Source organism: Mugil cephalus, chromosome 4 (assembly GCF_022458985.1).
Source record: "Mugil cephalus isolate CIBA_MC_2020 chromosome 4, CIBA_Mcephalus_1.1, whole genome shotgun sequence".
Classification (NCBI taxonomy): Eukaryota; Metazoa; Chordata; class Actinopteri; order Mugiliformes; family Mugilidae; genus Mugil; species Mugil cephalus.
This window is the reverse complement of record NC_061773.1, coordinates 688,001-712,807: the sequence shown is the minus strand read 5'-3', so window position 1 is coordinate 712,807 and position 24,807 is coordinate 688,001. Positions and strand designations below refer to the sequence as shown.

The 24,807-nt window shown below is 40.6% G+C and overlaps 1 protein-coding gene across 8 annotated transcripts in view; it reads right to left on the bottom strand.

Annotated features, from left to right (window-relative positions):
• Positions 1 to 24,807, bottom strand: part of setd5 (SET domain containing 5) — a 58,568-nt gene that overhangs the window by 11,897 nt on the left and 21,864 nt on the right. For 5 of the 8 annotated variants that reach the window (XM_047582035.1, XM_047582041.1, XM_047582042.1 and 2 more), the window contains exons 2-15: positions 24,395 to 24,661; positions 23,258 to 23,357; positions 22,625 to 22,887; positions 20,477 to 20,535; positions 20,178 to 20,365; positions 19,467 to 19,505; positions 19,080 to 19,370; positions 18,686 to 18,834; positions 18,461 to 18,578; positions 17,063 to 17,172; positions 10,491 to 10,740; positions 3,821 to 3,904; positions 3,547 to 3,696; positions 3,082 to 3,459 (exon numbers count right to left, since the gene is read on the bottom strand). In XM_047582035.1, the coding sequence (XP_047437991.1) occupies positions 3,082 to 3,459; positions 3,547 to 3,696; positions 3,821 to 3,904; positions 10,491 to 10,740; positions 17,063 to 17,172; positions 18,461 to 18,578; positions 18,686 to 18,834; positions 19,080 to 19,370; positions 19,467 to 19,505; positions 20,178 to 20,365; positions 20,477 to 20,535; positions 22,625 to 22,887; positions 23,258 to 23,357; positions 24,395 to 24,465 (2,250 nt within the window). In that variant the 5' untranslated portion in view covers positions 24,466 to 24,661. The remainder of the gene's footprint in view (positions 1 to 3,081; positions 3,460 to 3,546; positions 3,697 to 3,820; positions 3,905 to 10,490; positions 10,741 to 17,062; positions 17,173 to 18,460; positions 18,579 to 18,685; positions 18,835 to 19,079; positions 19,371 to 19,466; positions 19,506 to 20,177; positions 20,366 to 20,476; positions 20,536 to 22,624; positions 22,888 to 23,257; positions 23,358 to 24,394; positions 24,662 to 24,807) is intronic. The other 3 variants (XM_047582039.1, XM_047582043.1, XM_047582038.1) reach the window with 2 other exon arrangements.

The window sequence follows — 24,807 nt, the reverse complement described above, 5'->3', positions numbered from 1 at the left end:
TATGCTACAGGCAATTCTTAAAATATGGTAAACAATTTTGTCTATCAAGTTATAGGCAAGGTGCAATTGGTCTTGGGTGTTCATAATTTGTACAAGATAGTCTGACTGCAGGTAACATTGATATCTCAAAGTCAACACTTGCTCTTGCTCGGAATAGACCCCTTCATAGTTTGTAAACAATGAGATGTTTTTTGAGGGGCTGGGGTTAACTGGAGGCAAAACATCCCAAACACTATAGCCTGTAAACGCCAGTTAGCATATTTCAACAGACTGTTTTGGCTGGACTGGACGAAGAAAACATATATTTTAGAGAATATACTAATACACTCACTCCCCGAGACCGTGAGTGTTATTTTAAAAAGTTGACTCGTCTATATTCAGAATCAGAATCATTTTATTGATCCCAGGGGGAAATTACCTGTAAGTGAAGTGTAGTGAACCTGTGCTGGGCAATTATTTTCTACAGGGGGCCACATGAAAAATCTGAAGTGTGTTGGAGGGCCAAACCAAACAATAACTTGAACGTAATTCTGCTCAATATTAATTTTCTCCCATTGTAAAAAGCAGTAAATTATATATTTTGATAAGCTGCTGCTGGTAATCAGAAGTATAAGAATATTATGTAAATATTTATTTAAATTTATGAGTTTTGGTGTAGGTCGAAGAGGAAAATAAAACACAATCGATCTGTAGTTTTGGATATAATGCATTGGAATGTTGGAAACTTTGTTCTCTTTGGAAAACTTCAGTGGATCATATAGCTGTGACATGAACATGACATGAATTATTTTCTGTATCTCAATAAATCTCAAAAAAATGTTTAACCCTTTAAGACCTGAATGTCCTTCTGCCCACAAAGAGAAGCTTTCGGTACTTGAATTACCGTAACTCCCCGATGCACAACATTCAAGTTGCGCTTTCTGGAAAAAAAATACTGCCATTATGGTAATGATGACGCACCGCTGCTGGAGGTTAGGGAACAACGGTCGCGAAGCCCCCGCAAGAGAGAAATGTTTGGAGAAATTTGTTGGTAAAAACGAAGTTAGTTATACCTTTGTGATGTCACAAAGGTCTTCCAGGCAAAAGCACAACTTCCCAGTGTTTAGCCACACTTATTGTCAATGTTGTCAATAGCGCAAACCACTGTGAGTTATGGGAATTCAAAATCGTTGCTTTGATGGATGCCAGCGATCCGTTCATACTTTTAAGGGTTAATATATGGCAAGAAGTTGTTTAAATCATCCCTCGTGAAGAATTAACAAACGCAGATTCTAACAGTGCCATGACGTAAATAATACATCATGGCTCAAAATAAAAGCAACACATTCGTTTTGCATGCACAGCATTTGTGCTTATGACTGACATACAGGGACAGACAGGAATGCCAAAAGGGCCGTATGTGGCCCGCGGGCCGTAAAATGCCCAGGTCTGCTCTACAGTGACACTGAATAGGGGGTACTACACAGCGGGGAAAAATTAAGCTATCTCAGTAGTCACAGCTGCCCTGGGGCAGGATGACGGCAATGTGGCTACCAATGTGCGCCTATGACCTCTCCGACCACCACCTACATCACTCACTCGCAAGGTGGGTTAAGTGTCTTGCCCAAAGACACAACGGACAGACTAGGGATAGGGCGGAATCGAACCACCAACTTTTCAGCTCTACCTCCTGACCTACTGCCGCCCAGTTAAGTCCAGAGTCCAATAGTATACAGAGAATATGTACTAGTATATGACATGAGATAAAGTGAACATGAGTTACTGCACATTATCGATATAAATATGTTCATCTCAGAGTAAGGAGTTGTACATGTTAATGGCCACAGGCAGGAATGATTTCCTGTCACGCTGTATGGTGCATCGTGGCATAATCAGTCTGGTGCTAAAAGAACTTCTGGCCAGCACGTCATGGAGTGGGATCGACTCATTGTCGACTCACCGACCCTTACACTCTCACTCAATGGATGGACGATTTGACCAAAGGAGGTCACAGAAGGGATGAAGTCTAGTCTGTCTTTATTAAGTGAAGCCTCTCCCAAAAAAGATATTACAAGACGTACGTGGAACCAAAAAACGTAGCAACTTCTGCTTTGACACCCCTGAAACACGCAACTAACGTTGTGTTAGCTTGCAGTTAGCTTTAACAATAACAAGAAATGCCCGTGAAATGGCTAGCTATTTACATGTACCTAATTGAGAAACCCAGGGTCTACACGAAAGAAAAGTTAAAGGCATACAAATTGTTAGACGCCTGTAACAATGTCTTAAATGGACATGTGCTAGATTTGTAATAGAAAAAATTTGAACGATTACTTTTTCCATATGAAAACAGAGGGGCTGCCTTTATCAACTGAAGTCTCTCCTGCGAAGATATTACCAGAATGGTCTTGCTTTTATATAACGCTCTTCTACCTATTGGTACTCAAAGTGCTTACAGTCACGCATCTACCCATCGAGGTTCAGTGCCTAGCTCAAGGACACTTTGGCTTGTGGCAAATTCCGAGGATCGCACCGCTAACCCTTCGGTTCGTGGACAACCTGCTCTATCTACCTACTGAGCCACAGCCGTGGAAGCAAGTGGAGGGTAACGTAGCAAAGCAACTTCAGCTTGGACATCCCTGAAACACGACATGTTAGCTAGCGCTTAGCATTAGCATTAACATGTAACAAGAATCCCCCAAATAATGATTAACTTAGTGTAATTTCAGTCACAGTTTAGTCTAACCCATAATGTTATCCAGGCTGAAACTGATGATGCACTACATGTTAATCTTGTCTGATACAGTGGTATTTTCTCCTGGAGGCCGAGGGAAGCTATGCTTCTTCTCCTTTTTTTTTTTTTTAATCAGACTGTAACTGACATTATATAAAAGCATTCTTCTTAATAGTTTTGTCAATTCTCTGTTGTGTCATTTGGTGTCTTCCTCATTTCTCTTCTGTAATTACTGAGGATTGTAAAACAGCATCCCTCTACATGTTACATGGCCAAAAACAATATTGCACTATTATCTGAAGGGAAGCCAAGCGCAGTTGCCATCCCTTGGTGAAAAAAAAAAGAATGAATGACCTATTTACTCTAACCTTCTTGGTTTTGGGATACCGCAAGTTGCCTCTGTTCATGTAGTTTAGCCCGTGGCCCTCTCCATCGAGGAGATGACCTCCTAGTCCACTCTCCCCGTGGTTGTGTTCAGCACCGTATGGGCCCTGAGATCCCTCTTCATCCAGAACAGCACCCTGATCAGCTGATACCGGTGCTGTGGCCATTGCTGTGGCTGCAGCAGCTGCTGCTGCCTGCTGTGCGAGGGCCTGACGCTGCCGCCGGGCACGCTGGGATGAGCTTGATCTGTAACGAGATATCCGACTTTTGGGACGAGGCTTCGTGGGTCTTGCAGGTTTAGAGGTAGAAACTGGGGCAGGCAGGTTAGGTAATGAGATCTTTTCTTCAATACATGGGGCTTCCTGTTAGAGAATATAAGAAAACGATAGATTAAATACGTGCCACACACACTGAAGAATAACATAAAGAAAGTGGATTTTCTCACTGACCACGACATATGTGGTGCGTCTTGTGCTGACTCCCACTCCAGTGTTGTGGGGTACGTTCCCTGCAGGGTTTCCTGCTCTATCCTCAGTTTCTATACCATCCTCCCTTGCCTCTGTTCCTCTCCTTCTCCTCCTTTCCAGGCTATTACACATCTATATGAATAGGCAAAAACAAACATCAGTATTGGTTGAAACATAAACTCAAATTACTGACGTGGCATGTTCTTAAGGATTCACAGAACATGAATATTTAGGAAAACATCTGAATACGGCTTACTCTTTTATTGGAGATGACGATTCCATTTTCATCCACCTCTCCTTCCTCTCTGTCTTCCACCTTGACCTCATCCAGCAGTCTCTCCTAGATGCACAGAGAGGCAGCACATAAGATAAATATCTTTAAATGGGCCCAAGCTGCAGGCGAAAGGAGTAACTTCACAAATATCTATCTCTCTAATCTCACACATGCTACAAGATTTGTATTACTGTGAGTATTGAAAGTAATTCAAAAGTAATACAATAATGGACAGTTCAATTTCAAGAAAACATTTTAACAGCAGTTACATTTTTCCAAAATAAAGCATGATCTAAAAACAGTTTAACAAGTTTAGTGTAATTATTGTCTCTGAAACATGGCTCAGTGAGGAAAAAGAAGTGGATGTTGAGATGGAGGGCCATTTTTCAACCAACGGAGAAAAACTATTTTAATGTAGAAAAAAAAACATCCAAAGCTATTGAGACATTGGACTGAGATTTATTTAAAAACAGATCTGAACAAAGCCCACAATAGATTTGTCAATTTTCACTGTACTGTATGATAAATGTTGCCCTTTAAGAATGGTCAAGACAAATAAATATGTAGAGGCCTTGGATTACCAAGGGATTTGAAAATGCTTTTAAAAAGGAAAATCTTTCGTACAAACAATTCATACATTCTAGAACTAAGGAAGCAGAAGCTAAATATAATAAATATAAAAACAAACTGACTAGCATAATGTGAAAACAAAAAAAATATTATAATGAACAGTTAGCCCAGAATAGAAATGATATTTGAGGTACTTGGAAGGTGTTGAATAACATAATTAAAGGGGGAAGCAGCTAAATCTGACTATCCTTCTTACTTTCACTTTCACACAGTACTTATGCAATATCTATGCAGAGGCATTTTATTTTCACATCTGTTCAGTAGCCCGTGTCCCTAGTGAGAATAAGCGGTAGTAGAACATGAGATGAGATATGTTCAGTGGAGTGTTCAAAGAGTGAAACATGTTTTTGTTCAAGGAGACAATTGTGAGCTGTATTTTGACATTTAAGTGTCAATAAACTGGAAATGGATATGAACTGAATTTGAATTCATTTGACTCAGTTTGCTCAATTCAATTATCACTGTCATCTGATGTACAAATATATAACTTGTATTTTAAGCTGCATTTAAAAATTATTCAGTGAACTATGTAGAATATTGCAAATAATGTATTGTATCATGGCTCAAGTATTGTGACACGTATCGTACATACGTACATACTTTTAATACAAAATGCACTGCAAAGTGCTTCACAAAAAAAAAAAAAAGAAACATTACAACAAATAATCATAAGCAACTCCAGAGACACACACAAAACACACGGACACATGTTAGCAGGTCAAGTAACATGGCAGTGCACTGAGGATCCAGGTGAAGAAAAACCACCTAAGTGTGTGTATGTGTCTTCGGATGTTGATCCGTTCGTGCCACTTAGAGGTGGTGCTGGGAAACTATCATAATACTGTATTGGCAACACTTTGGGTTGGGCAGGCTTCCTTCACCTTGATATCCGACCACGTATTTTTCAATTTAGCGTGTACGTGCTTTTCTGACTCCACATCACTGATAGCCTCACATACATCTGGGACCTTCGTAACAATGTCAGAGGTCGCCTGTGATCTTAATTCTGTCTGAATCAGCCATGTCTGTAATTTGTAAAGTCATAATTGCACCGTGAATAATTCTTGTAACACAGAGGTCCTGAGATAAAACTAATCCAGTGTGAATCAGCATCCGCCTGATTTCTTGTTACTTACGCATTATGAAGGATGTGCTATAAATCAAAGTAGGGATGTCGCTGAACTATTCAACATCATCATTTAGATGAAATCATTAAATCAACCATTAATGTGTAAATCTGTGTAGGTGGGGCTGATTTAAATACTGACAACCTCCACTTCAGTGAGTAGCGTCTCCAATTTGCTTTCTGAGCTTTCAATTCAATTTTATTTATATAGCGACAATAACAACACAAACTGTCTTAAGAAGCTTTACAAAAACCGGCCTCTAACTTCCAGAGCAAGCCTGAGGGCGACAGTGGCAAGGAAGAACTCTCTTTTAACAGATAGAAACCTTGAGCAGAACCCAGCTCATATGGAGGGACCCATCTGCCAAAGGCCAGCCGGGTAGAAACAGAGAAGATAGAGAAAAAAGAAGAGCAGGAGAAACAGATAAACAAACTTCTGTCATAGATACATATATCAAGCTGAAGGAAACTGTGACAGTATGTGACAGTATGTGAGTGTAACAGGAATCATGGGGAAGCTTGAGAATTGTTCATCCTCAATCCGTTTTAAATTGCAGATTGCGCAGAGAGAGGAATCTCAAGTGCACGTCCCCTTTAAAATGATTTGTGCATTTAAATGGAGGAGTGGTTTAAATGCTTTAAACTATCCTTCTTCACACTCCAGTCCAGATGGTGGCAGTAATGCACCTAACAGCTTTTTCCCACCGCCATTAAACACGAACAAGAAATGGGGGCGTGGACAAGGAGGGGTGGGGTACTCCAACCATACAGTAAATGACCCCAACATGTACGCTCAATTCCATATTGACTGGGACACAAAGGAAAAGTGCTTGGATTCATGTGTACGCACAGATTCTTCATATGTCAGGACTTTGGTCGAACAGTGTTTTTGGCTTGGGTGTATGCCCATTTTTTTCCCCCCACAATATTTTTATTTTATTTTCAGTTTTTATCACTTTAACATACAGCCTTTACATTCATGTAACCTCGTTCAACTTCCATACTTTAAGATAGCTGCATTGACTTAGAGACAAAAAATTAAAAACAAACAAAACATAACCCTTAGAAAAGGTATGCTCCCCCTGTTAAAGAAAATGGTAATCGATATAGAATTGAGTATTGTTTGTAACTGGTGTAAGTTCAAACACATATAGAAAAACAATATGAATCTGACAAGATCGAAATCTGCATTTTCCACAAAGATCAGTCATCCAGTCCTTAATGTAGTTGATGAAAGGGCTCCATATGTCCTCAAATACATGCCGTTTAGCCTTTAATATGCAAGTTATTCTCTCTAATGGAGGGCTTGCTAACATTTGTCTTATCCAATGAGTAGTACTTGGTTTGTAAATCTTTTCCACAATAATGCAACGCATTTCTTAGCATAAAGCAACCCGAGGACTATAAATGCCCTCTCATTCCTACTGTAGTTATCTTTCTCTGGGTGTAAGCCCAACAAAAAAAAAAGTTAAGGGTCCAGTAAGATTTGTTTCGAAATAATCTTCTCGATTATGGCTCTTACCTCTTCCCAGAATATTTTAATCTTTCTGCATTGCCAAATCCAGTGAAACAAAGACATTTTGTGCATACATCTGGTACATTTTATTATCTATTTAAATTCATTGGTATCACATATCTGCATTAACCATTTGTACTGTATAAGTTTAAGATGTGTTCTTATAGACATAGTGAGAGCCTGAGCGTATGCCCATTTTTAGTAGAAAATCCACTCAAGTCTGTGTACATGAGGGCCCCTGATGTCCTCTGGCAGGCTATTCCATAAATGAGGCCCTTAGTGGCTGAATGCAGCCTCCCCATGGGTGAAAGTTGATGGATGATTAAAAGGCCGATGCCAGAGGCCTCCATGGTTAGCGAGGCCAGATAAATAAGATGGGCCACGGCCATTAAGACACTTAAAAACTAACAGAAGAACTTTAAAATCAATCCTGAAATGCAGTGATTTTAAAACTGGTGTAATGTGCGCCCGCTCTCTTGTCCTCATCAGCACACGAACAGCTGAAATTCAAGATGGTCTTTTCGGAAAAAACAGAAAGCAGGGCATTACAATAGTCCAAGTGACAAGACAAAAAAGCATGGATCAGCACCTCTCTGTAAGCCGGCGAGAGACATTGGTGGTCTCTGGCAATATTCTAAAGACTGTAAAAACCTTTGTTACACTTGTGTAATTACAAGTGTGGAATAAAAGTCAGCTCAGAGTCAAAAATGATATCCAGGTTCTCTAACTGAAGGGTTAATTGTTAAAATGTCTGTAGTGTTGTGTAGTGCTGTAGTTTTGGTAAAAGTTGTTTTGGTAAAAGTTGTATACAGTTTAAAAGGGCATCAATAGGCTCAGAGTTATCAGGAGACACGGATATGTACAGCTGTTTATCATCTGCATAACTGGGGAAGCTGATGCCGTGTCTCCTGAGGACCAGATTAAAAGAGATGGACCTAAAATTGACACTTTTTATGTGCTCACAATTTTATGTGCTCTGTAGGAACATGTGTCCATACTTAAAAAGAAATCATCTGTGAGATAAGAACTGAACCAGTTGAAAGCAGTACCAGAGATGCCGACCAGGTCTCTGAGTCTGTTTAATAAAATATGATGGCCTACTGTATCAAAAGATCCAGTGAGGCCAGGACTGTGAGCTTTTGTGAGTCTATGTTACACCTGATGTCATTTAAAATCTTTAAAATCGCTGTCCCTGTACTGTGGTTCATCCTAAAACCAGATTGAAATTTCTCTAAGATATTGTTTCTAAGCAAGAAATAGTTAACTTGGTTAAAAACTATTTTTTCAAAAATTTTACTTAAAAATGGTAAATTGAATACAGGTCTGTAATTATTAAAAGTTTTAGGTTGTAAATTAGGGTCTAAAACTCTTCAGGTAAAAGCAATGGTTAAAGCGTGCTCCTGCAGCCAAGTTCTACTGGCCTTGGATGTGTGGCAAAGGGCATCATCTTGTTGAAACATCCAGTTTCGACCTTGATGGAACACTGCATGTGCAGAAGGGAGCATGTGGTTTTGGAGAATGCCACAATATTTGTCAGAGTTCAATGTACCATCACAGACCAGCAGCACTCATGCATCCCCAAACCATGATACTGCCTCCACCATTTTTGACAGTAGGTACTATACATGCTGGAGATAATGCTTCTCCTGGCCTTCTGTGTACCCTCACATTAGCAGGAGGAAGATAAAGCTGGAAACTGGACTCATCTGACCACAGAATCTTCTTTAAATTCCTGACTGTCCAGTTCTTGTGTGCTCGGACCCAATGACGCCGGGCTAACCTCTGTCTCTCATTGATCACAGACTTCTTGACAGGCTTGTAGGACCTTAAGTCATTATCTAAAAGTCGACCACATACAGTGCAGGTTAAACACTGGACACCAGTTTGGTTTGACCCCTACTGTGGGAGCTCCTGGGATGCTGTAGCCCATGCACATGCAGATCATGCGGTCATTTCTTGCTGAAGAAACCCTTCAGCCCAGATCTTGGTTTGTCTTCCAAGTTGTTGTTCGTCTGTATTTATGCAGAATGTATCTGCACTTCCTGGTGATCTGGTGGCAGCTGTTCCCTTCTTGGCTGAGAATCTGTATCTTCAGGTGTGTTTCCTGCATTAGGTTCCATGTTTTAGCCATTTTTGTCTCTGAAGAACTGTCAAATGTACTGGCTTTAAATAGATACGAAGCACGGCAACAGAAAAATGTTTTTTTAATAAAAAACATGCCCTTCATTGGTGGTACCAAAATGACGTAGTACTCAGTTTCTTATGTATTTTATGGAATTACGTTTTTAAAGCTGTTTTAGAATATGTTTAGTATTTTGTCTGTGACTGTACTAAAAGAAACTGCACTTGAAGGCCTAAGTGATTCTGAATGTAATACGTCACAAATGCATGGGGTGTCCGAAAACTTTTTTCCACCACTGTATGATAGTATACTGCCACAACGGATCCAGAACAAATGTCAAGCAGAAGTGTGTTTCAGTTTATGAGGTTGGTGTGTGGAATGCTTTGAAAATGCAAATTTAACAGTCCAATACAAACCGAATGTTTAAAATGTATTGAGGAATAGGATGCTCATTAGGTATGGATGTGAGTGAGTGTACATGTTAGTGCCCGAATCGGATTACACAATGTGTACATGTAGAAGTATGTTTTCTAAAGATTTCTTTTATTTTCTTTACAGCTCTATATATAGTATATATAGGAGCTGACACAGATTGACAGAGGGTTAGAGTTATCCGATTTTTTTCTTTTATTTTTTGCATCTGAATTCAAATTTCTGAATATGAACGAAATAAACTAAACTAAGATTTAAGATACCGTAATAGTACAACACAAACTACAGGATATCATTTAGAATATTGTGCCACATCAGGGAGTACTGAAGGGAATATCCCTTGGATCCCGATTGTAGTGCCACAAATTGCAGTAACACTCCAATCCATATGATAATGCACCAGCAATATTGTTTGTCATTTAAACCAAAAGAAGAGGAAGACAAGAAACCTTTGTGGTGGGGGAAAAACAAAAGCAGAAGGCTAGGCAAGGAAAGCAAAAGGGTTTGAAATACACAGTCAACGCAGAAGCCCATATTTTAGTGCCATCTTCTGGTTTAAGACCAGACCTATAAATCTTAACACTACTGGAGGCAGACCTGATACAGAATAAGATCTGGGACAGATTCCTCCTTATATTGTCAGGAGGTGTGAATTGGGGAGTTAAATAGGCCCTTAACGCATGTAGTGCACATCCATCCTTACCTAGTTTATACACTTTATCTGTTAGTGGTCACATTAATATTTGACAGAAAGTGTTTAACACATTAATTTAATGGCAATCGCAGTTTAACAAAATGCTTTCACCTCAGACAGACACGCACATACCTCCATGTCACTGGTCACATGCACATCTTTGGCCCCGTGCTGCTGGTCCACGGTCTGGTTGCTGTCACTGGCCTGAGACTCTTCCAGCTCTCTCCTCCGGGCTTTTCTCCGTCGGGTCTCGGCACCAACCAGAGGGGAGGGTGGTGGAAGGCAAGGGGGGCTAAGCAAATTCTCCCTGGGGCTCAGGTTGTGCTTCTGCACTGGGCAGTTCTGGTTGCCCTTGTGGCAGGCACAGTCTACTTTGTAGTTACTGGTGTTTAATGAGGAGAAAAACAAACAATCACATTACAGAAGATACCAGTGGATAAAACACCTGACATTGTGTAGCAACAAGCTGTAATTTCATGAACAACAAAAAAACAAAGCTGATGCCTATATCTTTATTGGACTATGTACAACATTATATTTACATCGGTCAGGCCTAACATTATGACCACCTTCCTAATATAGTGTAGCTCTCCCTTGTGCCCACAAAACAGTTGTGACTCATCAGAGAATGGACATGTGCCTTCTGAGGGTGTCCTGTGGTGTCTGGTAACAGAATTTTGTTAGTGGGGGTCTTAGGGTTGAGGGACGGTGCCTCTGTGGATCGTCCCACAGATACTTGACCAGTGATCTAAATGGTGATCTAGTGAATTTGGAGGTCACATCAACACCTTGTTATGTTTTTCTTGTTTTTTGACTGTTCCTTAAGTGTTTTTGTGTCAGGTGTCTCGTGTCAGGCTGCATCCTGCTGGGGATGGCTGCAGCCATCGAGGAGTGTCATTGCTGTGGGGTGGGGGTGCCTGATCTGATCCAAGTGATCTGTTCTAATGCCCCTTTCACATCGAAAATACTGGGTTGACAAGGGATTTTCTGACCCGTGTCGGCCAGCCTTGATGTGCTTTCACACTGCCAGCAGTCCTGTGTCTGACTTCCCATTGAGAGAGCTGTCTGTTTTTTATGGAAGTTTTTCCGTGCCAACAGAGTTTGAATAGAAATTGCTAGGTAAATGTAGTTTACATAAAAAAAAATCAACATCAAAAAATTTCAACCTCATAAAATTCAACAATAAAAAAATCAACCTAATAAAATTTAACATAAAAAAAAAAAAAAAAAAAAAAAAATCAACCTCAAACAGTTCAACCTCTAAGCTTCGACCTCCAACTTTCAACTTCTGAAAACGCTGGACTTAACTTCCGGGTGAGCAGGGAGAAGCAATCGATCCCCGTCTCTATTCATCTAACGTCTAGCCAATCAGGTTACACTCCATTGGTCATGAGGTATGCCGGCACATAGGACAGATCAGCCATGGCCATCAACACGACTGATGCAGCTTCGTTCGTGAAATTGTGTAATAGATATTTCTCGATCAGTTGAACATTAATGGAAAGTATTAAACAGTATCTACACTGAAAATTTTATGAAATGGCGTTATTGAAAACTGCGTTAAAAACTAGCTAGTTACTGGCGGTGGGCATTTTTACAAACAACAAGCCAGTCTGAACTGAGCAATTCTGCAGTGATGCCTGTAATGCCCTACTTAGTAATCAGAGTAACTAAGTTGCTGATCCAACTCACTATGCATTACTATTTTTGTACTTTATCCGAGTAAAAGGGTATGTTATTGCTTTCCTCTTATGATGACAATAAATTCTATTCTATTCTATTCTATCGTCTCAGGAGTGAAGTCACGTTTTCAGCATAAGGACAACTCATCACGCAGTGACACAAAGGTAATCAACAATACAGGGTGGAGAGATGCGCGTTTTCTGGCTGGATTTAAGCCACTATTTTGAGTTTGTCTCAGCTAAATAAATATATAAAGTTTCGCAGTACTGTCTGTGCTGGCGACAAATTCCCGTCTAGCTTGCAAACATTGGGAGGCACAGCACGGTGAAGTTAACACAATAAGTCTATATTTACTAGTTAACATTTAAGTCCCGACCAGGGCCTCATTTATCAACCGTGCATGTATGTGTGCGTAAAGAGAGCATAAACACATTCCGCTGCAAAGTATCAAATTTTATCAATTTTTACTGGTGCATAGAAAAACGCTCTGACCGTACATACACACAGAATCTAGTAGTAGAACAGTGGAACTACACATAGAACTCATTAAGAGAATCGCACCAATCTCAAACTTCACACATTACAGCATATTGCTGGTCTCCTATCATAAAAAATGTCAATTAGTAATTTAGCAGACATTTTAAATATTGGAGTGACAAGCAATGTTCCCTCTAAGCTGCGCGCTTGCGCAATCGCGCACTGCTTGCACATTCTCAGCGCACAAGAAAATCTATGCAGCGCATAAAATAAAATTCAACGTAAACGTATTAATTAATATCTAATATTAGACCTAATCTAATCTAATTAATTAGACCAATAATATTGTGTTCTGTACCATTTTGCAACGTAACTCAGTGAGTGACAGGTGTCCATTCAATGGTACGATACAGTTCACTTACGCTACGCAGCCAATCATAGCCTTGACCAGACCTGGGCATTTTACGGCATACGGCCGTATTTTACGCATACGGCCCTTTGGGCATTCCCGTCTGGCCCACGGTACGTCAGTCATGAGCACAGGTGAACTGTGCATGCAATACGACTGTGTTGCTTTTATTTTGAGCCATTATGTGTTATTTACGTCATGGCACTGTTAGTTCGTCAACAAAAAAAGTAAGATTGAAACAGCTTCTTGCATCTATTAACCCTCAAAACCCTGAACGGATCGCTGGCATCCGTCAAAGCGGCCGATTTTGAATTACCGTAAGTCACAGTGGTTTGCGCTATTGACAGTATTCATTGTGAGTGAACACTGGTTAGTTGTGCTTTTGCCTGAAAGACTTTCATGACATCTCAAGGGCATAACTAACTTTGTTTTTACCAACAAATTCCTCCAAACAAGTCTCTCTTGCTGGGGCTCCGCGATCGTTGCTCTCCAACCTGCAGCCGACAGCAGCGGTGCGTCATCATTACCGTAATGGCAGCGTTTTTTCTAGAATGCGCAGCTTGAATATTATCCATCGGGGATTACGGTAATTCAAATACAGCAAGCTTCTCTTTGTGGGCAGACGGACATTCAGGTCTTAAAGGGTTAAACATTTATTGAGATTTATTGAGATACAGAAAATAATTCATGTAGCTACATGGTCCCTCCTTGGTCCACTGACGTTTTCCAAAGAGGACAAAGTTTCCAACATTCCAATGCATTATATCCAAAACTACAGATCGATTGTGTTTCATTTTCCTCTTCAACCTACAGCAAAAGTCATAAATTTAAATAAATATTAACATATTATTCTTATGTTTCTGATTACCAGTAGCAGCTTATCAACATATATAATTTACTGCTTTTTACAATGGGAGAAAATTAATATTGAGCAGAATAACGTTCAAGTTATCGTTTGGTTTGCCCCTTCAACACAGTTCAGATGTTTCATGCGGCCCCTGTAGAAATTAATTGCCCAGCCCTGGCCTTGACAGTGCTTGCCTATGTGCCCTCTGCCCTGCCCATACGCGCCGTGCAGGCAAGCAAGCTAACAACAACCCTTACCATGGCGAAACGAACGGGCAGCGACACATCCACTCACCAAGCTAAAGTAAAAAAGAAATGCGGTTCTTTTAAGATGGAATGGCTGTCGGAGAATGTGCAAATAGAAGAACAAGCAGTGAAACTGGGTGAGATTTTTTCTTTTTCGAGTGAGAAAGGTCTACTCTGTAAATGTTGCTCACAGTGGTCCTCGGTGTGCTCAGGGAGCTTGTGTGTATGCTCAGACACATGAAAAATTAGAGGGAACATTGGTGACAAGCTATAAAAGACAGTTGTGATGGCACAACCTGAAAAGAAAAGTTGAAGTACGAAGTAAGTGCCATATCTTTAGCGTTAATTTGTTAAACAGTGCTTTCCCAAAAACATACTGATGGATTTCCGCCGTGATTTAAAATACCTGTCGGAGCGAGACACAAACCACATTAAGGCCATCCCAGTACACATCCAGCTCCTGTCCAGCCTGAGATGTTCGGCCACCGGAACTTTTCTGCGAGTTTGGAGACTTATGCAGCATTTCACAGCCAACACTAAGCAGAATCATGCGGCAGCGATGGATGAAATCATATCTCTGGCCTCAGTTTACATCCAGTTCGCATACAGACATCACCGACAAGTCATTAAGTCATTGCCAGATTCCCAAACATAATTTGGAGCCACAGATTAACTCGCATCTCAATAAAGGCACATGACGAATTCAGCTACGTGTATATGTGAAATGATTTTATTCAATCAATACCCAATAATGTGCGATGCAAAGTGAGAAATTTAATTTTCTTTAATTTGATCTAATTTCATATTTTATTTATTTAACATTTGCGATGCGCATGCATCAGTCTGTATTGGTGACTCATTTATTTGCAGTCAAGTAGTTGCTCATATGATCCTTCATTTCATTTAGGGTGGGCTCTTGTTGATTCTGCAACGATTTTCATCCAAGGGCGGCACAGCGGCTTGGTGGTTAGCACTGATGTCTCCCAGCGAGAAGGGTCCGAGTCAAGTTTAGGCCTTTCTGTGTGTAATATCCATATGTGTATTTTGTTCTCTGGGCTCTTCTGTTCTTCATTTATAACCTACTCATTTCTGTTCTTGCGCCTCATTTATCAAACGCTGCATAGAAAATGCTCCAAATGTGTACTTGTGTCAGTCCAAAAAAAAAATCAACCGTGGCGACTCTCTTTAAGAATGCGTGAAGGGATTTTTTTTACCCTCACCGAAATCCAACTCGGCACCATTTCACGATCCACGGGTTGCGAAATCATGGCAAAGAGAAAGAGGGTCAGTCCCACTCGTTTGTTGTTTGTAGCTGCGGAGGGTAAAGATGCTCACAGCCAGTAACTAGCTAGTTTTTAACGCAGTTTTCAATAACTCCACTTCATTAAATTTCCAGTGTAAATCCTGTTTAGTACTTTCCGTTAATGTTCAACTGATCAGGTAATATCTATTACACAATTTCACAAACGCAAATAGTACTCCCCTAAGCTCCATCAGTCCTGTTGGTGGCCAAGGCTGATCTGTCCTATTTGCCGGTGTCGCCTCATGACCAATGGAGTGTAACCTGATTGGCTAGACGTTGGATGAATAGAGATGGGGATCGATTGCTTCTCCCTGCTCACCCGGAAGTTAAATTTTGTTAGGTTGATTTTTTTAATGTTGAATTTTATGAGTTTTTTTTGATGTTGATTTTTTTTATGTAAACTACATTTACCTAGCAATTTACACTCGAACTGTGATGGCACAGAAAAACTTCCATAGTTTTTTTTTCTCCTTCTCATACGTCATTGCGTCGATATTGTCATCATTATACATTAAAGTCCAGTGGAACACTGTGGGATAAACATGGGCAGTATGGTGCGTCCCATACCGCTCCTGCTCATCCAGTTGTTTACCAGGAGGTATTTTTTTTAACGCTTTGAGTTTGTTGATGACCTGCCAAATGGACCCCGGTCGACCCCTTCACCCTGCACGAAAAACCCGGGTCGACATGAGTTTTTTGTGCACTGTGAAATCCAGTCCACTGAATATCAGGTTCAAAAGTATGGAGGACCAGTTCAGCCACAATAAAAAAGAAATAAAAAATTAATGAATAAATAAATACCTAAATATATGCCAGAAATAATTCAATAAATAAATGCTATGCAAGTTTAATCTATGAAACTTTATAAATCATGTATCTATAACACAGATGTAGATTACAGCTGACATTATGAATGCTGTTGTAAAAATAATCCTAGTGTGACTGGTGTAACACTGACCAGAGTATTTTACACAAGGTTACACAGAACGACTGCATCCATCTGTAGCTAGTAAAATATTTCTCAGGTCATTCCACCTATTTTCATATACTATAAGATTTATAAGATGTTTTTGTTGGTTCAGAGTAAATATCCTACATATGTAAATATGCTATATGATACAGGTGAAGCCAGGATCACTTGGAGCTTGGCACAGGACAACACTGTGTCCCTGTCTGCATTGTACACTCACCAAGAACACTCGTCACTTGCCAACATTTCAGCCACTGTTTGGGATTGGCACCAAGAAAGATGCTTGGGAACACAATGAGGAGACACCATTGCATTGATAACCACCATTCAAACTTGTTGTCATTGGTTGTGTCCGTGTTCCTTAAAATAACACTTCACTACGTCACCAAACTCACCTCTCCTACATTACAGAGCGGCAGTACAAGAAATATGATATTCAAAACTATCCTATTGGATAGGATAATGGTTCAATGGGCTCAAAACCTTTAATCAAGGAATAGATAAAATAGATTATTAATAATTTATTTATTTAACTATTTATGTCATATATCTGTAGGTATTTATTTATTTATTTATTTTTCATTGCAGAATTGCTCCTCCATACAAAAGTTTCCCAGCAGAACACTGAATTGTCACAAGATGGTTTATGTTATTTTCTTATCCTGTCAGTGGTGATATTGATAAGTCCGACTGGTGCAGATAGCTGCTCCAAAGTGGCAGCAGATTTTTATGAAGGATGAAGTAGGCGTGAGGTAAAGAGCGGGACTAACCAGCTATTGAACTCGTAGTCAAATCCAATGGTGACCTCAGCGTCCTTTGTGATTTGACTGACAGCATATATACACAGATGGATCATGCCTTCAGCAATCATATGCCTGACCTGGTGAAGGGAGAAAAGTACAGTTATATCAGTTACAAAAAAAACAACAAAAATATAGCTGCGAGGGGCAATGAGGGGTCCAAGCAGTTATGGACTCCATACAGCAAGATAACGGCATGTGGAGATGCAAAAAACCCGGCCATCAGTGGTTCATATGAAATGGAATTAGAAAACAGCCGAAATGTGCGGACTTTGAGCTTCCCCTGGTAGGAGAGATATGAAAAAAATGGGCCAGCAGAGGTTCATAGGAAGAGACAGTAGAAAGTGTGCGGCCTTTGAGCTCGCCCTAGTGGGAAATGAAAAGGAGTTCAGGGGTACATGCAAACACATTAAGGTATATGAGGCAACACAACATTTTTACTACCTAGAGTAACCCCAAGTGGCCTAATGACACCAAATTGGGCATATGTCCTCTGGGCGGTGTCTGGAGATGTATTGCCAAATTTCATTTCAATACGTCAAAGTGTTCCTGAGATATGACCTCACATCCCGTCAGGAACCTTCGCCGCCAATTTCGATTAGCTGTAGGGGGCAAATGGATTTCACAATGAAAACGCCACTAAGCAACTTTTGTGCGGTTCAGTCTGAAGATAGTCTGTGCCGATTTTCGTGAGAATCTTGAAGGGTGCAACCAAATTTGGTTTCATTGTGCCAAAGCGTCCCCGAAATATGAGCTCACATTGAAATCGGTGCCTTCCCTGCCACATTTGATTGGATGTGGCGGGCAAATGGATGGGACAAGAAAAATGCCACTGAGTAACTTTTGTGCAGCTTGGTCTAAAGATAGTCTGCGTGGATTTTTGTGAGAATTGGACAAAATTTGCGACCCGTGAAAACTTTTAAAAGTTTTTGACAAAATCCAAAATGGCAGAAAATCTATCATGACACATTATGACGTCATAGGGTAGGTTGAACTCAGCATCATCCAAGGATGACAAGGATACCTGGTTTGTAAATTTCGGGCGTATGGTTCAAAAGGTACGTGCGCAAATGTACCTCCAACTTTGACCCGGTGGTGGCGCTAGAGCGTACTGACTGGCAACTCAGGGAAATAAAAGATCCGACGGTCCTTAATCAATGTGCAAAATTTCACAACTTTTATCCATACAGTTCTATGGGCTGCCAAAGACTCCAATGGCAGAAGAAGGAAGAATAATAATAGGAAAAGGTAGAATCACAATGGGTTCTTTGCAGTTTCGTTGCTTGGACCCCAAAAATGAAAAAAGCAGCTACACAGCTACTTTGGCATGCACTAAACAAATACAAAAAGGCTTAATGGCTTACTTACCTCAGCATTGGGTGTACAAGACCTCCTGATGAAGCGGGCATCATTTCCAAATGTCCTTGCATCAACACACATCTCTACGTCATTAAATTTTGAGTAAAACAGTACAAAAGGGTAGGGTCTGGAGAAATATAACAAAAAACGTATAAAAAGCCGTACACATGTGAGACAATGCAGCAATCTTGGTGAAAATACAGCATGCATACTATAAATTAGTAGTAGTCTTACTTTTTGAAGAAGTGCCCATTGACTTCAAATTGTTGCTTTAGCATGACCTTTCCCCTATATTCAATGACAAGTGTGTCTGGCTCCAGGTTTTTGGCTGCTCGGAGGATCTTCCTGTGTTTCTGCACCCGCGTTACCCGGCCCAGCTGGAGCTATAGACAACAAATTAAAATGTATTTGCGTACTGCAAGAAATTGTCATACATGTCCAATCATGATACGTTTACACAGCTGTATAAGGTTATTTGCAGAGACTGGCAGCAGAATCCAGCAAAGCACTCCATTAATGCAGATGCGATGGATGAATTAAGTTACTTATCAACGGCCAAAAGTTTAATACGTGTTTTGCACCACTGGCAATGCTACTGTTGTACATCTACAACAGGACCTGGGCTGACCTGCATCTGTGAACCCAGCACTGTGTTGTTACAGGCCAATTCAGTGCGGTTGATGGTATCCATTGGGTCAACTGAGGTGTGAATCTGTGTGGTGGAAGGAGGCGCCGTGGTGCCACTCTCTGCCTTCGAGACTGTTGTGGTGGCAGCTCGGTGAAGCTGGAGCAGTGTCTGGACATCTGCACTGTACTGGTTGGCCAGAGCCTCCTCGTACTGGTCTGTCCACTGGCGGATCTTGCTCTCCCATCCCTCTGCTGTGTTCTCATCCAGCACACTGGCCTCTGTGGTTGAGTTCTAGACAGAAGCGAAAATGAAGCAAGTTGTAAAAAGTTTTTGACTTGAAGAAAACGGTGGAGTTTAATGCAAATTAAATGTTAAATCCAACCATACCTTCATTCTCATGGACTTCCTGCAGCCCTCTCTGAAAGCCTGAAAGAAGGAAATAAACCCATATTGTACATGTCCATTGAAGACATTGTTATAATGATTTGTATTCAGTTTAATCTTTCTTAGGTACATGTAAATGTCTGTCTATTGCATGGTGGGCAGTCTTGTCAATTCAACTATCCAGTGAGTGAAGAACGATTTGACAAATTACTCTGAGTCATTCATTTCTTGGGGGATTCTTATTACATGTTAACGCTGATGCTAACAGCTAGCTAACACAATGTTGTGTTAGGGGTGCCCAAGCAGAATCTGCATTTACTACATTACCCTTCCACAGTGGTTCCACTTCTTGTAATGTCTTTATTGGAGAGATCACTGATAAAGACGGACTAGACTTCGTCCCCTCTGTGTTCTCCTCTGGTCAAATCGGTCAGTCAGAGTCAACTTTTTAAAATAACACTCGGGGAGTGAATGTATTAGAATATTCTCAAAAGTAGGTGTTTTCCTCATTCATTCTTGCCAAAACAGTCAGTTGGAATAAGCTAACTGGCATTTACAGGCTATTGTGTTAAAGATATTTTGCCTCCGGTTAAGCCCTGCCCCCCCAAAAACATCATACTGTTTACAAACTGTGCAGGGATCTATTAGGCCATATGTTGACACTCAATAATTTTCTGTGTCACTAGACACTAGACGTTTGTAACGCGTACGTACCTTAACTTTCTTGGCCTTTGTCGTTCCACGGGCCTTCTCCATGCTCTTCTTTCTCTTTTTGGATTTGTTCCTTTTGACTCGGTTGACAGTGAGTTTAATGCTGGTGGGTGTGTGCTGGGTAGCAGTATAGGAGATGGTGGAGGGCGATACCTCTTCATCACCACTTTCCGTTGCACTGCTTTCTCCAGCTACAAAAAAAAACAAAAAAAAACAAAAAAAAACAAGATGGACAGAGAGAAGAAATCTTTATTTATAATGAACCTTACAAACTACAGCTCGGTGTGAATTAAAAATCTTACCAGAGACATTTTCCGTTTTTCTGTGTTGGCCTTCGGATCCTCTCCTCCTGTCCAATCCTCTGCAAAAAAACAAAACAAAAGGAACAATTCTTCAATACATGATGAAAAAAAGAGTGGCAGCTGTAAAGACTCTAAGCACATAAGAATTCTGACTTTGATATTACCATAACAAAATATAAGCAGGTCTTATCATGAGCCCAGTAATTTGTCTTGGCTCTAAATAGACCAGGCAGAAGAGCTGCACACACAACTTCGATGAAGTGATGTTATTTTTTTTGCAGCTACATTATTACATTAGGATTTGTACACGTTTCTCATTTAGAGTAATACATTTGGTAAAGGGGAGTACTATTACTATGAAATTTGATTTCCTAATGTTATACAATACAGTTATATACAGTACTTAGCATACAATGCCCATACCTGTACCTGCATGTAGAGCAGATATTCATGTATCACCAAACCGATAAAAAGGATAGGTGCCTTCTTATGCTCACATTGATTTGAGTGCAGAATAAGAGCGCATAATTTGCCCTGCTTCGTAACACTACTGCACTTGAAAATCCAAACAAAAAAGCAGGATATATAAAACACAATCCACAATATAAAATCAATTACAGCTTTGTTGTGCTGCTCTTCGGTATCCTGAACTAGCCCCGAATTTTTTAATCACCATATGAGTCTGGTAACAACATTTGGATTTTATTATATTTGTGTGTTTCAACTAGGGTTGAGCACCGCGCACTGGTTTGTATTACTAAGCCCAGTGTGCTCCAATAGCAAGAAGAACATCACTCCTCTGAACATGGACTGCAAAAAACGAAGCTCGAAAGTCTGGCTTCATTTTAATTTGAAAAAAGACAGATTGGCACAGTACAACACCTGTGAAAAACTTAATATTGCCAAAGCAGGATGCACAACAAACATGACAAAACACCTTCGCCTGCATGGTATAACAATTAACTGGTCCATTCTTCAGGTTATCAACAAACTGCAATGTTATCTGCAATGTCTGTGATGAAGTATGGGGTAGGAAAAACAGGCACACAGCTCTCACAGCGAGAGGTCCGACCCCGGACTTCTGCCGATATGAAAGCACCAAAGACGAGTCGACCTGGGACTGAACATGGCGAGTCGACTCGCTGTGAGAGCACTTCCATTAATGATCGTGTAACAACACATTTGATTTGTTTGACTGAAAAAAATGAACAAGAACCTCTGCCCTTCAGAGATCAGTCTTTATGGGAGTAGACCAAAACTTGTTTTTGAGCGGAAGCTTCAACAATGATACAGTCCGTCAGGCCGTCGAGTCAGATTGTAACAGGCAGATATGAGTCATAGAGAAAAAATTATAAAAATCTGATAAAATCCCTGGTCGATTGCCCTGATGGAATGAAAACCCTGGGTCATCATGGGTCGACCTGGGTTTTTTGCTTATTGTGAAAGGGACCATACACACCCACCTGGGCTGCAGCTCTTTGTTTTTTTAGACAGCTACGAACTTGTAGAGTTAATTCAGCAAGTTTCAGTTTTACAGTTACAGTTATGGACCCTGCTAACTGTAACTGTAATGTGTAATTGAATACCCTAGTTACAGTAAAGCAACCAAATTAAACTGTATCAAGTTAGATGGCAATGTAAAAATGGCCTGTGTAAAGGCGTTTTCTAATGAAAAAATTCTCTTGTGAAATATTTGCGACCTGTTGACCCACACCTCAAAGAGTCGGAATCGAGAATCGTTTAAAACAGGAATCGAAATTAAGAATCGGAATCGTTACAATCCAAACAATGCCCAACCCTAGTTTCAACTGAAAAATAAAAGTAAACTCTGATTGATTGGAGGTATATCAGTTGTGTACAACGTATATTCCAGAGTATAACCATGTTTGATTACATTGCTGCTACCCTTCTGTCAATCCCCACATAAAGCTCGCCCAAGCAATTTGATTGGCTCAATTGGCTGAATCAGATCCCAGTGGGACAACCCCAGACCAACTTTCTGCCAAATAAACGTTGGTCTGAGCTGGAGGTGTTCCAGGGTACCTCTTTCCAGTCATTTATTGGAAAGTGTGGTCACTGGCCACACTTGCACAGGAACTGGAAATTATGCTCTAAGATCCAGATGGGACCAGTTTTCCCATCTCTCACCTGCAGTTGTCACATTTGATGAGCAGGCCATCTGGAGTCAGGCTGCAATGACACCAGCCGGGCATGGCACCATCCTCCTCTGAGGAGCTATCACTGTCAGCTGAGTTGTCCTCAGTGGTTTCGTGATAGCGGGAGTTGCGTACCACACCGTTGAGATCCATGCGGGGAATGATGGTTTGGGAGAGCGGGGAGGCGGGTGGGGTGGGGGGAGGGGGTGCGCCATAGTTGTGATCCTGACAACACACAACGGAAGACTGTTGCATCTTCAAACAACGGGTGTTCAGGCAAAAAAGGGAAACGGAAAATGGAGACGAATGAAAATGAGGGCAAAAAAAACAAGTATGTGAAACAATACAGCTGTTAATAATAGAAATAGTCTGTTGTTACCAAAGACTAATAGCAAGGTAGATATATATGTGCATAAAACTAAAAGCACTACAAATTGCTAATTTAGTCACACTGCAGTATTTTAACAGAATAAAGAACTTGAAAAGATTAGAAAAAAGGAAAGATTGGATAGATTAAACCGAGTTATTATTTTAGCTTTTAAACATTTATTCAACCTCTCATTTCTTACAAAAAGACATGCTATGATTAGAGCTGATAATTAGAAAAAAGCATGTACGAACTCACAGCATATGGTAGTCCCCGATACCCATGACTCTGAGCACTCCCACAGCTGTGGTTGTAGTTTTTCTCATTCACTGCAGGGCTTGCTTCAACTGACTCAGGGCTGGAAAACAGAAAGAAAATATATATTATATTAGAAATGATGTACTTAATGAAGGTAAGACCCCATTGCTATTACTTTTCCACAGTTATGTGAAGAACCATCTTAATAATTACACCTATCAGTCACTAGATGGCAACAAGATTCTAAAGTTGAAATCTAGTCTGTAGTATATGGGCAACCCTTATGCAAAACCTTTGCCATTCAATTTAAGTGAGGTCAGACAGTAAACTACCTTGCTTAAGACTGCCTAATTCTGACAGTTGTGGAACTAACTTAAATGTAAATGAAGTCTAAATGTTACATTTAAAGTGCAGACTTTATATCTCAGCATCAACAAAGTGTCTTTTGTTTTATGGCTGACTTGAGGTTTGGGGAAAGCTTAAGGAGAGTGTGAACATAGCTGAACAGAAAAGAGGCCAAGAGTGTGAACAGTGTGAACACATAAGCAGGATTACCTAATGAGAAGAGGCAAATGTTATTACTTAGGCTGTTCTGTTGAGTATTTTCAGAAACAATGTGTATTCTTCATGCAAAGGGAAGGCTGGATAATTACAACAACCAGTCATCACAGTCATACAAACATCAACAAGATATGGTAATTAAGATCATGAGGGCCCCTAGTTAAAGTATGGTTTTGTGTGCAGCAAGTCTGACTGAAGAGTCATATACTGTATTTCTGATACAATAAGTGTTTGGAAGACTGCACTTCCCATTTCCTTTGATTGCTCCAGAACTCTTTGTGCAGTTGAACAAAAACTGCTGACAAAATATTGAAAGGAAGCATATTTATCACAACCCAAGGTCATATAGTTGTACGTGTTTGAAATCAATGGTTAAAATAAATGCTACAATTTGTCAACAACACATTTCAGAAAAGCTTGGAAAGGGTTGGTTTACTACTGTGTGGATCAATCTTTGCATTTGCATTTTTGGAAATGTTGTTGTAAAAGCTAGAACTCACGGGCAGAACAAAAGAATGTTTTTCTTCAGAAAAGGTCACAATTTCAGTTGCAACCTAGCTTGCAGTAACTACTTACTCTGATCCAGCAGCCATATCTGAGTAAGACGTTTCAGGTGTGGTGACTCCCAGCGCGATTACTATGCTCATGACGTCCAGCACAGCGGCGCGTGGGAGGGAGGGGGAAGAGGAGGGAGGAAGGGGAGGGGAAGGAGGGGCAGGATGGGAAGGAGGGTAAACAAGAAGAGGTGAGAGAAGGGATCACAGGGTCCCGACTAAAACAACAGACCACTCCTGAGGTGGGGTGCCGCCGAGCCGAAGCCCACGGCTCAGGGTCATGGGGGACCTGAGGATAGAAAGCAGAAGACAGTCAGTGTGTTTACATGCAGACCTTAATTGAGCTATGCTCAAAATTCTACTTTGTGACTACAGTCCCAGTTTACATGCACCGCAAGAAAATCGGATAACTGTTCTCCTCTTCCACACTAGTTG